This window comes from Lepidochelys kempii, chromosome 8 (genome assembly GCF_965140265.1).
Source record: "Lepidochelys kempii isolate rLepKem1 chromosome 8, rLepKem1.hap2, whole genome shotgun sequence".
Classification (NCBI taxonomy): domain Eukaryota; kingdom Metazoa; phylum Chordata; order Testudines; family Cheloniidae; genus Lepidochelys; species Lepidochelys kempii.
Window position 1 is genome coordinate 20,958,232 of NC_133263.1, and position 15,803 is coordinate 20,974,034.

At 43.5% G+C, this 15,803-nt stretch overlaps 1 protein-coding gene across 2 annotated transcripts in view; it reads left to right on the forward strand.

The window, feature by feature from the left end:
• Positions 1-15,803, forward strand: part of NEURL1B (neuralized E3 ubiquitin protein ligase 1B) — a 212,544-nt gene that overhangs the window by 158,176 nt on the left and 38,565 nt on the right. The window contains exon 1 of one of the 2 annotated variants that reach the window (XM_073358161.1): positions 8,142-8,299. The exons of the other annotated variant lie outside the window; for it this stretch is intronic. Within the exon in view, the coding sequence (XP_073214262.1) occupies positions 8,269-8,299 (31 nt within the window). The 5' untranslated portion in view covers positions 8,142-8,268. Of the gene's footprint in view, positions 1-8,141; positions 8,300-15,803 lie in introns of those variants that run through there. 2 annotated transcript variants of the gene reach the window in all.

A 15,803-nucleotide genomic window follows, 5' to 3' on the forward strand; every position in this document is an offset into this window, starting at 1 on the left:
GCTCTGAGAATTGCTGCCATGGTTTTTTTGTCTTTTGGTTTTTTTGGGGTTTTTTTTTTTTTTGCTGCGTACTCAGTCCCTAAGATATAAAGTATTTTTAGTTAGTGTGTTTTAAATGCCCCTTGTAAACACTGCTCTGGACACAGAAACAAATAACAGTTGAGAGATCTCAAAGCATAGGAAGTCTTGTAATTTTTTAATATCTTTCTGGTTCCCCTTTTCCCCCCAAGGGCTCTCTGAGGCCACTTCTGACAGCCTCTTTAACTATATTCTACAGGAGTAGCCTCCCTCTCCTGGCTGGTGTTTGGGAAAAAGCCCATGTGTAGTCAGTTCCAGGGTTGACCAATTATCCATCCCAGCTGTGTTCCAATTACAGCAGATTTCTCTTGGCAGGCAGTCATTGCTTTTCAAGGGGTTAGAAGAAACCCACGTGCCAGCAAATATAGATCCTGGTTTTTAATGTCCTCTGCTGCCGTTTCAACCTCTGTGGGGATTTCTTATGCTACCATAATTCCTCCCTGGGAGTTTGCATCCCATGAACCCATCTTCCTTGTATGCACAGACAGAGGCTGCCATATTCTAACACTGGCATGTTGATTGCTTTTAGACACACAGAGCCAAGCTTTATGGATTCAGTAAGAATGCAGCTAACCAAAGGACAGGTGGTAGCTTTTGAAATGGGTGTCAGGTCTTATCACTGGCTGAGGGCCCTTTACCAAATATGGGTCTGTTCATATTTAACAAAACCAAAGGGAGTTAGGTGGTTTAGGGGATTGGCAATGGGATTTACAGGTGTTCAATTATGGGTTGCTGCTTTGAATCCACCCCAAACAATTGTGATAAAAAACTGTTCCCATCTGATGGCTGTTCAGTTGTCCTATGGAAACTGAATCTGGCACTTTTAGTCCCCCTTGTGTCAATATTAATCAGAAATTACCCATAAGGATCATACTTTGAAGCTCTTCTGCCCTCCCCTCTCATTGCCTGCTACTCCCAATATTTCTGACCATTATCCATTACTTTGAATTAACCTGTGTCTGGTGTGTGACCCATGCAAGATCTGTGTTCTGGGAATTTTCATTAGCCTATTGCATGGAAGATGACTGAGATCAGTCAGATGAAGGAACAGTGTGTCTGTCTTTCTTTCACTTTTTAAAATAATAATTTTCACTTATGTAACATCTTTCATTCAAGAATATCAAAGTCATTTTACAAACATTAACTAAAGATGTCTTACAACCCCAATCCTCCTGTGAGATGTATTATCGCTATTTTGCAGAGGAGGAAAATGAGTCAGAGAGCGGTTAAGTGACTTTCCAACGTTACATAACAAGGTAGTGGCTGAGAACCCAGAAGACCTGACTTTTTAGCTCCCTGCTTCAGCCATTGGACCAGAGTACCAAAAGTCTGGATGTACAGGATATAATTTATAATCCATACATGCGTGCAAAGAATTATCCAAATCACACTGTGTTGTCACAGAAAATGACTCATTTGATAACACAGCCTACAACCGATTCCTTTGTGTTAGAATTATATGGGCAACATTTGGTTTAAAAAGAAAAGGGGGGGCATGCATCTACTGAATGCTGAGCTACATTTGCTTTCTTTTAAATGCTTTCTTGGGCTAATGCTAAAGAGTGCAGATTTAGGTGTTGATAGTGGTGCTGAGGGCAAATAGATAATGTTGACATCCCATTAACAATAATGGGACTTGCCTATGTCTGCTTCCAAAAGGTGTTGAAAATCCCCCACCCACCCCCTGCCAGGACAAGGTATTTGATTGTAATTTATAAATAAAAATCTTAGGATAATGATGGATCAACCTGTTGCCTTTGGAAATGTGGGTTCAAATCCTATTAGGTCATTGTGAGCACCTCTCTCTTTTGCATCTAAACTGTCTAGGTAGGAGGGGAGAGAATAACACAAGGCAATGCGAGGTTTCAGAGTAGCAGCCGTGTTAGTCTGTATTCGCAAAAAGAAAAGGAGGACTTGTGGCACCTTAGAGACTAACCAATTTATTTGAGCATAAGCTTTCGTCAGCTACAGCTCACTCCACTGAGTGCATCTGATGAAGTGAGCTGTCGCTTACAAAAGCTGATGCTCAAATAAATTGATTAGTCTCTAAGGTGCCACAAGTCCTCCTTTTCTTTTTACAAGGCAATGCATTTCCATTGGCTCTCAGTGAGGCAGGTACTGATCCTTCTAAAGAGGTTCAAATGTATTACAAACCCAAACTTGAAATCAAATATAGCTGGGCCTTCCCTTAAAATGATGCTTCATTGTCTGTCTCCCCGACTGCCTTTACTCAGCTAGCTCCATCCTCTGCTCTGCAATTCCACACAGCCTCACCACTGTGGATGCAAGCACCTTCTCCTCTGCACCTAATCTCTCCCTCTGCATTTATTTACCCTTTATCTCTGTAAATATATTATTTCACCCTGCAAGTCCTTTTGGGATAGGGCTGGTATGAGCGACACCATACTCAGTTAAATGTATTGTTTTGCTATCTCCTTGTCCCCTTTCACGTGAACCCCTTCATCTATAAGGCCCAAACTTTGCCCAGCTGACAGTTTTGCAGGCAACTTGCCAAGAGTCCTAGAGTCTCCCCTATATTGTATCAAATAGAGCATGTTTCAGCTGCCCTCGTTTGAAATATAGGGGTGTGGCCTGTGCAAATGGGCATTGCTCCTTCATCAAAAGAGAATCACTCTGCTCAAATCAGAGCATTGCTGGCAGGCATCTCTCATCACGGTGGGCTGCAGTTCCATGTTCAGATGAGGGTGGCTTAGGGCTGCATGTCAAAGATTTGTGGCCACTCCTGCATCCTGCCCTGACCACCCAGAAGACAGAGGTGCACTCTCAGGGACATGATAAACAAAAAAAGCCCCACCATTGCCAAATCTCCTGGAGGCCATAAGGATTCCAGGCAGGAAACAGCTTCAATTGCTCAGCAGTCAAGGCCAGTTCAAGAAGTTCTTTGGTTGGTGTAAGTTTTCCTACTGTTGCATTGGAAGCTCCTGCTTCCCTTGATTTTTTTTTTTTTTTTTTAAAGTTTCTTTGCATGACCTGTAAGTGTCCTGTGATAGCACTTAGGAGCAGGGGAGGAAGGTAACTGTTTTCAGCATTTGGAATGTGTGGGTGGCACAATAGCTCTGTGCAGCGACTGAGGCCATGATTTACACGAATCCTTCCTAAACAAATACCTCTTAATTGTGTACTAAGGGAAGTGGAGAAAAAGCTTTTACAGTTTGCTCTGCCGTGACCAGCAGCTGCTATTCTCCATGTTCTCAGCCCGTCAGCTCTCGGAGGCAGCGAGATTAGAAAGTTGCAAGATGAGTGAAGATGCTTTTGCTTTATCTTTCCTTTGATACTTAAATCAAATGGTTGAATCCCTTCTCTAATGACCCTCCCTCTGCCAAGACAGAATCAGTCCATTTACCCAGTTTATGGGGAAGAAAGCACTGGGGTGCCAGTAAGAGCATAATCTATATTTGTAAACATATCTATCATCAACCAGACTGCTGCAGAAGAAAATCTTTCTCTGTGTGTTTACAGTATAAGTGGAATGAGTTCTATTATACTGTAATAGTGTATTCTGACTTCAGTATATTTGTTCCCGGAGATGAAGTATGTCCCTACTGCCTTGTATCTCAGAGAATATTATTCCGCCATTTCTATGCCTTTTCAGGTAGTATGGCGCCCAAGTTAGCATCTCCATTCCTGAATGCCTGGTAGAGCTGTGGAAGTCTACACGAGATTGATTTATGTTTATAGAGCATCTTTCATGCACAGCATCTGAAGATGCTTCTCAGATTGCCACTCCTAAACTATCGGCAGGAAAGGAAGCTTTAAAGAGAGAGAAGTGGCTTGGCAGGACAGAGTTCCAATCAGAGGGATTGACACTTTTACCAGCAACTCAAATGTAGAGTGATGGGATAGGAGACCAAGGCTGGAGTGAGTGAGTAGAACGGGGGGAAAGCAAGGTTAGAGAGGAGTGGGTTGGAAAGACTTCATGGACAGTTTGAAAGCCAACAGGGCTTTTATTTAATATTTATCAAATATTTAATCTGATTTCAAGATGGGTAGGAAGCTCATGAGGCCAGGAGTGTGATACACCCCTAAATCCCAGAGTGAGAGGTGTCTGGTGACAGCAATCTGGACTCCCTGAAATTTTGATGACAAGTGTTTAGGAGGCCAGAAAAGAGGGTGGAGCAAGAAGATGTGACTCAGGTGTGAGAAGGGAGTTCAGCAGAGTAAAAGGGAATTAATTCTGACCATATGCAGCAGCACAAGAATAAATAGGAGGCTTGCCCCACAGCAGCCAGAAAATCCATCTAGCTGCACAGTTGTTCGGTTTTATGGAAAGGGAAGGTTTGATGGCTAATGTACATGATGATCCAAAACAGGAAGAAATGATTCCTCTCAAGCACTGCAGGTTCTGTCCCCAAAACAGAAATGGTCTGCAAATTGTCAGCACTTCATTTGGCTGTTTATCAAAAGAGATTAGCATGTAATTATTTACTGCCACCTGTTAGAAGCGTAAGAATGCCAAGTGATAACAATAATCCTTTACATTTACATAGCACCTTTCATCCCACCCTCCCCCACCCGCCCCGTCCCAAGGGGATTAACAGACAGCATGTGGGTCATTTGATACAATATATCCAGTTTGGTGTCAATCAGTGGAGATTTAGTTGTTCCTAATAAATTATTCCCATCTCTTGAGAGATTACTTTTATGTTTGTCACCCTGTGGTTTAAAAGCCGATTATAGCCCAGGGTATCTAATAAAAATTCTTTGTGTGCACACACTGATAATAAGACACTTTGAGTTGCATCCCTGCCTGTGCATGATGGCCCAGCTGTTTATTTGCACCACTCAGACCTTTTGACACTGGTCTGCAGCTTGAGCAGTGTCCACACAGCAAAATGACAGGGCTTGGTGCTGACCGGGCCTAGGACCCAGGTCCTGAGTGCTTTCTGACGTAACTCAGACTGATTTGTGTGTGGATGGAAGCAGGGCTTGGGCTCAACCTGAGTCAGAGCCTGGGCTTAGTGTTCAGTAAATCCATAACTGTCCCGCTGTCAGGGTATGCGTTTGTATGGAAAAGCTGTAGGAGAGTTCTCTGTCAAGATAATCATCCAGTTAACAAAAAATATTCTTAAATGTGTTATCAATAACTCCTCCAATTGCTGAAGCGGGAAGATTTTTCAAAGTTCTTTTGAGCTCTTAATAGTTTTTCACGACTCCAGACAGTTGGTTTCCTTTTTGCATTTCTCCAAGCTTGGAAAGTAAGCCTGGACTACTCAATTTCACTTTCTGTTTCCAAATTAATCTGTGTCAGTTTCTGGTTCTCTTGCACTTGCTCACTGTGGTTGCTTTTGGGTACTTCAGGAGAGGGGGAGAAATCACATTCCTTGAGTATTTCTCATGATAGTTATATCATATTGGGTAAAGCTGTTATTTTAACAAAATATTAAATTTAGGAAACTTGATTGCGTTCCCTGAGCTGCCTCAGTGTCACCAGGATGTAGATTTCCATTTTACTTTATTCTATTTGTATCTGTTTTTGGGTGGTTTGGAACACTCTGTGGGAAGGATTGCCCTTGTCCCAGTGTAGGTGTGTAGGGGTGGGGAAGGAGGGACAAGGAGCCATCTCCCCACCTGGTGCCCCTAGGGGGAGAGTGCACAGTAGACAGAGGAGGTGTCGCTACAGCCTACATGCAGTGTAAGAAACCCAGTTGCAGAATAGCCCCTCTACAGCTCTCCTTGCAATCTGAGGCTGTTAAGTCCTAAAATAATAACTGCCTCTTCTTGCTGGGGGAGTTGTTTGCATTAGCTGAAGCCTCACCTTCGGTGCTCTCTAGTGATATGAGGACTTTCTCTCAGTATAGATAACATGACTGCACTTTTCCTCCTCCTTCCCCCTGAAGGGGAACACTGCTTCAGTGAGTGCACTCATGTCCTTTGACTATTTCTACGTATGTCTTTGCAGCTTCGGGCAACCAAGCCAGTGGTACAACATATGCTAACCTAAGACGACAGCAGATAGATGCAGGCTCTTTTGAGAACAGCTGCTGGTGTCTCATTTGCTAAGACCTTTTGTAACAAATCTGTATCATGGCATAATACTGAGAATTAGATCTTTTTTGTCCCCTTTGCTATTCTCAGCCTTACTTGACCAAGTTCTACATTCCTTAGCATTTAGACTGTCATTTCAGCTTTTACACAATGGACAAGACTCTGCTGTCAGGTGGGCCAGTGTAAATCCGGAATCATTTCATTGCAATTGTTCTAGATTTTTACCTGTGTAAATGAGATAAAAATCTGACCCAATAGGTTTATCTTGCTTGGTGGTATTGATCTAAGTTCTGCTGTCATAAACGCCACTCTTGTCTCACAAATTAGATACCTCTGGCTGTAGATTGTATAGATGTTCAAAGTATGATTGTGTATTTTCTTTAGATCTAGAGGTGCTGAGGGGTGCCGCAGCACCCCCTGTCTTGAAGTGGTTTCCATCATATACAGGGTTTACAGTTTGGTTCAATGGCTCTCAGCACCCCCACTATACAAATTGTTCCAGCATCCCTGAGCTTGGCTCCCCCTCAGTGAGGTATCAATATACTCAGTGTTCTTTGGGCTTGCCTCCTTGATAGAGGGGACAAGAATAAGTGGTGATATCTCCCAACTGCAACTATCTTGTGGCACCAATATGAGACATCACTCATAGTAGATGGTGCAGATCTGTGATTCTCTCTCTTCCTCCTTACATGAGGAATGAAATGGTTAACAATTATGATATCTAAATTATCATCACTGGTGATATGAATTAACACCTCAAAGCTACTGTTCCAGACTTTCTGTCGGTTTAGACATCTCTTTAGACATTCAACCTCAGTTCACATTTTTGAGGTTTTCTGCAGAACTGTAACACCTATAGATAACTTGTCTCATGGCTGCTCTAAATTTGCCATTATATTTCTGACAAAAAATGTAAAAATCATAATGATAATATTGTGAATGCTGCACTTCCAGCTGACTACTTCTATGGCCTTCATTATTGTAATAGCTGAGTGCCCCACAACTGTTACTGAATTTATCAAAGCAAAGCCTTCGTGCACCAGGCGAGTGTTATTGTCCTTAGTTCTCAAGTGGGAAAACTGAGTCACGGATTTCAGAGTGGTAGCCGTGTTAGTCTGTATCACAGAGTCCTTGTGGCACCCTAGAGACTAATACATTTATGTGGGCATAAGCTTTTGAGGGCTAAAACCCACTTCATCAGATGCATGGTGAAGAAGTGGGTTTTAGCCCACGAAACCTTATGCCCACATATATTTGTTAGTCTCTAAGGTGCCACAAGGACTCCTTGTTTTTGCCGAGTCACAAAGCTAGCATACAGCAAATAAGTGGGAACAGAGCTTGTCTCTCCTTTAGCCACTGGCCCATGTTCCTCAAATGAAACTTTTTAAAGAAAGTTTTTAGTGGTAACTATCTGTTCTGAGAACAAAGCTTAACTTACTTGCATGATCTGAGCCTGGTAAACATGGTAGTGATTTATTTTTCTAAAGCAGAAAGTGGTCTCCTTCTTCAGCCTGTAAGCTAAGCCCTCTGGGTGCCAGGGAAGAATTTTGTAGGTTGTGGAGGGTTTTTTGTTGCATTTCTAGCAGTCCTGGAGGATCTTGCATACACCTTCTAGGCTTTCCAACGCACGGGGCCCCCTTATAACACAACGGAGGGGTCCTCGTTTAGGATAAGTAGCCGTCCTTACCCTGTTGGACAGGATCACCCCCCATGCACGCTCAAAAGGGCAGGTCGCTGTCTGCATGGCCGGGCTCACAGGCCCAGTGTGTATGACGGGGGGCAGTCCGGTCCCGCTTCCCAGCCCCCCGGCTCATTAGCTGGTTCAGACGCGGAATCCGCCCGCAGCCTCCGCCCTCTGTCACCCTGCAGCGCCCTGGTGCTTCCCCTATTGTCTTGCCCTGCGGCCCCCGCTGCGTGCCACGGCCGGGTTCCCGCAGCTGCCGGCTCCGCCCCGGCAGGGCGGGCTCTGAGCCCGCGCCCAGCCCCCGGGAGGCGGCCCGGCCGCGGGGAGCTCGGGGAGCTGCTGGCTGCCGGGGCTGGTCAGTGCGGCTCGGGCTGCGGTGAGGCGAGCCTCGCTGAGCAGAGCCCGGGCACTGCAGGAGACGCTCCCAGCCCCCGGCAAATGGCCCTTCGGAGCGCAGCGCAGCCCCGGGCCCGCAGACCGTCCGCCCCCCGCCGCGCGTGATGGGCAACACGGCGCACAAGAGTCTGCCAGGTAAGGGGCCGGAGCCCGGCAGCCCCTGCTCCCCAGGGAGCGCGCTGTCCCCGGGGCTTCCAGGGGAGGGACGTGCTGGACGGAGCTGCCCCCGCCCCTTCTCTCATCTGGAGAGAACTAACCCCCCATCCGTGCCAGGGCTGGAGAGAGCCGGACACCCCGCAATATCCCCGGGCTGGAGATACCTTTCCCCGCCCTTCCCCTCTCCTGTGAGATACTAGGGCTGGAGGGAGCTGCTCCACCTCCTAGGAAGCGGCTGCTTTTGCCTGAGCAAGTGGCCCGCTTTATGCTGTACGATCTGGAGTTTCCATGCTACTCTCGTGGTGTCCTGGAGTCAATAGGAAACGCAGAGCTGCTGCACATGCTGCTTTCTGTCACATGCCGCTGTTCCTGAGATCAGGGAGCCCGGGTTTTGCCCCCGGGTCCCTGGGTTTGTGTTCTGGATCTGGAGTGCCAACACGTGGGTGTAAGTGGGGGAAGAACAGTTCCCCTTCTCTCTCACTGCCACAAATTTAAAAATAGGTGGAAGGAAAGGGGATGAATGGTGTATGTACAGTCTAAAAGAGAAAAGGGGAAATTTATTTTTAAAAGAGGGAGGGAGTTTTTAAGTCCTCTTTGCAGTCTTCGGCAGTGAAGGAAGCAGCATTGTCTAACAACAAGACATTTAAAATCCTAATCCTTTTTGTGTATCTTTAAATCTCACTTGTTTCAGTAGCTCAGACTACTTATCCTTGCCTCTTTTTACTTTCCAACTGGTGCTCAGTTTTATGTGTATGTGCGTGTGGTAAAGGGGGCTAGGTTTTTGTTGTCCTTGAGAGGTACCGGCTGAAGCTGTGTATTGAGGAGGTGAGGGAGAGTGTTCCTTTCCAGTGGACACATGGGGCAGGATTAGATGTGTGAAGGGACAGATGCTGAAACTAATGGTTTTTGTTCAGTTGCCAAGCATTGCGCTGACAGAAGAGATGATCACTTTAGGGACAGTTTAGGATTTGTATATTTTCTCTTCCTTTTAACCCCAGTTCCTGTGTCGTAATCAGAATAAGCTTTTGAAGCTTGAGGGTCCTTCAGAGACCCCAGAAGCAATGGGAATAAAGACAATGTATCTTTAGCAGCTGGGATAGATTCTGAACCCTGTGAGGGCAACAAAAGAGGGTGAACTGGTACTGTTTTTGCAGCTGAAATGGAGAGACCCTGGGTTTCAATTGAAATAATTTTTGTTGTTGTTTTTTAAAAAGGACTTTGTGTGTAATTGTGCACAACATCTTCAGCTGTTCAGCGACACAAGAGGGAAACTATCTGAAAGCAGATCTGAAATGTTTGGTGGACTGCCTTGGTTTTAAAATGCTTTTTCAGTGAATGCTGCTCTTACATAAGAGAAGCAGATATTTTTTTTCTTACAAGCTCATAATTGCGAGTTTTTTCCCCTCAAAGAATCAGTGGATAATAAAAGCTATGGGTCTTTATAGAATCAACAGTACTGAATTACTGAACCCTTGTGAATCACTATCTTCAGCTGTTCTTTTCTTTTCTTTGCAGCCATCCTTCATTTCACCCTTTGTACTTTGGGCACCCCATAAATAAAAAGGGTATTATTGAGCTTTTTGAAAGAAACAGAAGGACCTACTGAATGCACACATGTCTCCCAGCAATCAGCCCAAGGTTTGAATACAGAAGATTTGCACATGGATTCGCCCTTATATTTTCTGTGAAAAGAAAGGGTGACTCACAAAACAGCTTTTAGGGTTGTTGTTTGTGATTAGCTATGTACCCAGCAGGAGATTTTTTTCGATGAAAGCTTATATATCTTATTTCCATCTGCACTCACATCTCTCTCCATCAGATATTATGCCTATATAGGAAATGACCTTTTCTCACCCTAAAAGACATCACAGCTGAGTTATGTAATACCTGATGAATCAATGAATAAAAGAGTCAAAAGAAGTTGTTGAGATTGGAGAAAATCCATCTAATCAGTAGGCTCTACAGATAGAGGCAACATCAGGGCTACCATCCCAAACATCAGGGAGAGCCACAGGGGAGGGATACATTGTTGAAGTTCTGTCTTTATGAGGGGTTTCAGAGTAGCAGCCGTGTTAGTCTGTATTCGCGAAAAGAAAAGGAGGACTTGTGGCACCTTAGAGACTAACCAATTTATTTGAGCATAAGCTTTCGTGAGCTACAGCTCACTTCATCGGATGCATACATGAGAGAAAAGCTTTACCTGCTGGGATGTGGGACGTAACTAGAAGCGCTTTTATACCCTATATAAGGTGAAGGGGTTATAAAAGTTACTTCTGCCTGTTGCTAGAACAGTCTTTACTGAGCATCCTCCATGTACATAACATAACAGCTGGGAGTTAAATCCTTGGTGAAGGCTGTTGTGTTTTGTGATTGAGCAATTACTGGTGGCGGTAGAATTTTTTGTTTTTGTTCGTGTGTTTTTTGTTTTTTTTAAAAAAGCCTTTTCTTCAGATTATAAAATTCCTCACTTTCTCTTTGTTCTTATTAACCTTCATTTTCATGTTGTACTCCTGGATTGAGGTTTTCTGCAAAATACCAATTGGTTGGGAATATTCTGCTTTTGTGCAAGGCAAAAACATTTAAGATGCTCAAATGTTGTTTGAAATTGTGCTGTAAGATTCTAAAAATGTGACATTTCTGAAATTCTGCTGCTTTTTTTAAATAGTAAAAGTTAAAAGAAGCAGGTAGCATAATGCTGCATAAAGCATTTAAGATGAAGGAAGAACAGGTTTTTTTCCCTTTAAAATATATATATTTTTTCTAGTTTAGAACCGAATTCTACAAATCTTTAATTATTTGCTTCTGGGGAACTGAGGCCCTGAACCTTAAAGGTTATTTAAGCTCCTAACTTCTACTGATTGGTTAAGAGGGAGTGTTTGCCCTATTGGGTTCATAGTTTGTAGTGTAGCAACCCTTTGTCATCAAACCGTCATTCTAGATAGAAGCAGGTGTTGAATTTTTTTTTTTTTCAGAGTAGTTGTTTGAAAATTGGAAAGTTCTGTCTGCAGACTGAATTCTTGGGTGAATTCCTATTTACAAAGGCCATGACTATTTAGAATTACTTTAATCTAACCTAATATCTTTAAGCCTTTCATCTCCTTCTTTCCTGCATATGTCTGAAAAACTCCTTTGCACCCTAACAAAATGAACAACACATACTCTCATTTTAGCTCGCAGAGGAATTTCTCTACCCTGTAACAGAAGCTGTGGAAGGTATTTGAAGGAAGAAAAAAGCCCACTAATACTAGCCCAACACTTCAGTTAAACTTTTTGCTAAATAGAAGGTTACAATACGGCTTTTTTTTTTTTTAAATCAACATAAAAAACAGTTGGAAATGGAAAACTGATTTCCATTCTGATTAGATGTGGAGAAAATCTAGAGCGATCTTTTGCATTTGCCTCATGGAAAAGCCAGACAATCAAACTGTTTTTGGATTTACATATAAATTTGTCCAATTTTTATCTCAAATGCTGAAAGGCAATCTGAAACCCCACTTCCCTTCATTTGTATTTATAAGTTCACTTGATTGAACTTCAGCTGCTTATTACCACTTGAAACGTTAATCCATCTTATCTCTTTTTATCAGGCATCTTCATTTAATGATAGAAGCAAGCATCCTACTGATGCTGAAGAAATTGTATCAGGAGCTTGGTTAACTTCTGCTGGCCAAGCATTTTGATGGTTAACACAGTAGATTAAGGCAACTGTCAAATTAACAGCAAGATTCCTAAATGGAATGGTACTGAAATGAATAATAGAGCAGGGCTAATGAAAGCCAGTTTCTATATTTGAGCTGGTTAAGGAGGCAATGGATGAAAAGAGCTGAGATGTGTCAAATACATTTAAACAAAGACTCTGGGGTTGTGGAAATTGATCTTATCTAGCTGACAGCTTGATGATACATGAAGCACTCTGTCAGCAAAATTAGCTTTCCCTTTTGTTATTGGTCTCAGCCCCCAATGGGTCAACAGAACTCCTTAGCAATCTGTTCATATTGATTCACTTTCATGTATGATGCGTAAGATATGTTCACTGCACAACAACTCTGGGAATTTAAATCCTCATGTTGCACTTCCTTTCCCTGATGTGTGGGCCGAGACCTACCATGCCTACTCAGACTTCCATGGGAGCATTGCCTGAATGGAGGAATGCAGTATTGGACCCTATGTTTGGATATGCACCCTTTGCCTCTACCCTTCTGCTGCATGTTGTTTAAAATAATTCGTGGCTGAGTGGTTAAGCAAGAGTGAAGACTTCATTCAAGCCATCACTTTTCTTTCTTCTGTAGACGATAAACTAGTTTGCAATGTTGCAGTCAATAGGTAGAACTTTTTCTGACTTGCAAAACTGGCTGAGTGGTCAAGTGGAAGTTGTTGGAAGATTATGTCACATATCAAGGACTAATTTTATGACATTGAGGTGAGGTTGTAGGTAATGTTACCCCGGTGTTTTTGAAGCTAATTTGTTCTTGTCTGTTTTTGCTGATTGCCTAGCTTTCGCCACTAGTTGCTTTCATCTCCCTAGTCTCTGCTGTTGCTCCGGTTGACTTTGACTTCACCTCTCCTCGGCCTGATTATTTCCTCTCATCCTCCTTCCCCTTCCACTGTCTCTGTTGCACCTTCTTTGTTACTTTACCCCCACTCCTCCCTTTTAGCCCCACCTTTTCACTCACTGTTACTCTTGCTCCCATTCACCAACACAAATCCAATAATCTATCTCATATTTTTCCTGTGTCACATTCTCCTCCTTTATGGTGACACTCACTCCAGCCCTTCCTCCATCCCCAGGATGCACTAGAGCTCCTCTCCCCCAATACCAATGTCCTTTCCCTCTCCTTCCCTGTTACCAACAATAAGGTTTCTAACTGTTCCCTATTTCTAACCTCTCCACTTGCGCCCTCAGCCCTAGCCCCATCCTGGCTACTAACTTCTCTCATCTCTTTCTCAGCCTGTCACACTGTTCTGACCATTTCTCCTCAAAATACATGTGTGTGCTGAGCTTCCACATGCTCATAATATGGCTAGTAGGGAGCTGAGGTATGGTAGGGAGCAATGAGTGTGTAGGTGCCTGAGGAAAGTGGAGAGGTCATCAGACAGGCTTGGAGAGGCTAAGAGAGGCAGTGCTGAAGAGAACTGATGGGATCCTCATGACTTGGAGAAGTCCCTACATTGAATCAGGGTGTAGGAGAAGGCTGCAATGACTAGAATGCGGAGAGAAGTCCAGCTGAGAGAAGCAGGGGAAGTCTTAGCCAGCTGCCTGCAGTGGTCGGAGAGAAGCACCGACAGCTGCTCCAGCAGGAGGGCAGGAACGCAGCAGGCAGAATCAGAGCAAGTGACCCACGTACAAGCCAAGAATGTACCAGTTGGGTTCCCAGTTGGTGACCCTGGCCCAAATAGGGCCATTGGTATTTAACAAAGCAACCAGACTCCCTTTTAAGAATCCGGCTTGGGTCTGATTGCCATGCTGCTCTCCCAGCCTTAATCACAACTGCAAAGAATATCAGGTATGGCTGGCATGTGTCTTTGGTAAACATGAGGGGTAATGGTGCTTGTTCTAAAAGAAATGATCATCTCAGCTTCAAGACCTCTTCCGTGTGTATTATATCTATATATATGCCCCTCAGCTACTCCCTTCATGTCCTACTCCCACAGCTAATCTTCACACCTTCATTGTGTCTGGAACTCACTTCCGATTCATACCATACCTTCGCTCACTCCCCTTCAAGCCCCTCCTTAATGCATCACCTCTGTGAATTCTATTGACCAACGTACACTCCTGGAATGGCTGCTTGTATTTCAACCCAAAATCCCCACTCTGCTCTACACCTTTCCTTGTGTGTACTGTACTGTTTTATCTAGTTACGGCGCAATCCCCGGAGCTGCTGAGCACTGCACTTTCCTCGGAGGTGAGAGTACTTAGACCTTACGTTGGGAATCGCTTGAGAACACCTGCTCCCCCTTGGTTCTTTGCTGGCACATTCAGAGTTGGGGTGTTTTGTGGGGAGAAAATATCCTTGCCGTAATGGAAACAAGGAGGGAAACTAACCCTTTTGCCACAGTCAAAAATCCCCTTCACCCAAGTGATGCTTCCCACCATGAGCTTCTTTCAAGATACTGGCAAGGAAGGATCCTAACGGGTAAAGGTGGGAGGAACAAACACATTTGTCTGTTTTATGTTGCTCCCCATCAGCTTCCATGTAAAACCGATAGCACTGTTGAAGCCCTTAGGGGATTTCCCGGAGCCTCTGGTCTTCCTCCCTTTCCAAGGTGAAAACTCAGCTTGCAGCATGATTTTTGATGTTGATTGTTTAAATTTAATTCATTTCTTCTTTTTTTTGTTTTATCTGGTTGGTAGGAATTTATTGGGTAGAAGGAGTTGTCAGTGTCATATCATTCTTATGCTGCCAACAACAACCTTATTTATGTCTCTTTTCCTTTTTTATTGGTAAAGCAGGGTTTGGGAGTCAGGGTTCCTGGCTTCTCTTGTTGGCTCTGCTACTGACTTGCTGTGGACTTTGAGCAAGTCACTTTACATGCTTTGTCTCATTTTTGGATATAAGTATTGTTTTGTTGCCCAGGGGGGTTGTAAGAGCTAATTAACTTCTACAGACCATGAAATCCTCCAACAAAAGAAGACACAGAAATGCAAAATAAGATTCTTATTGTGTGTTTTGTAGCATTTTGCATTTGTATTCCTCCGAAGGAAATCTGACACTCTGAAGACTGTCCTTTGATTCAAAGCTCCAGCACAGTATGTATGATTCATATGCTGAGAACTATATATAAACAGCCTAGCACAGTACAAATCCAGAAAATCATTGCATCCACTGGTTTGGTAAATTCAAATGCTACTGTCAAAATCTGGATTGTTCAGACTATAAAACCAACTATATACACATCTAAGAAGACAGCACCTATCAAAATTACAGCTGTGTTGAGCCACCATGCTGGTCCCAGTCCCCTCTCTCTGTTCAGACAACCACACAGTACTTTTCCAAGGGTATTATTGAAGTCAGAGCACTTTTCGGTTACTCTCTGCTGCTAAATCATATGCTGCATTCTTGCACATACAATTCAGTTACCTTCCATTCTGTTTTACTGTTTGCATTCTAGAGGGGGTACAGTATTGTTTTACTAACTGGTAAAATGCTGTCTTTACTAAACAGCACACTTTTGAATTGCGTGACAGTCGGAAAATTGCTGGAATTCAGAGGGTTTTTCATTCAGAAGGCAGGTGTATATATAACCAAATATAACCAAATATTGTTCGTTTAGGCCCAACTTTTCAAACATAGGTGCTTAAAGTCACACACCTAAATGTGTGCATTTAAACACTTTGGTAAAGTGGCCTGACTTTCAAAGATGTTGAACACCCAGAGCTCCCTTTGAAAGGCAAAGGAAATGGTAGGTGTCCAATTCCTCTGAAAATTAGGCCACTTATATGGGAGCATAAATATGGATTTAGGTGCCTAACTTTAAGCAC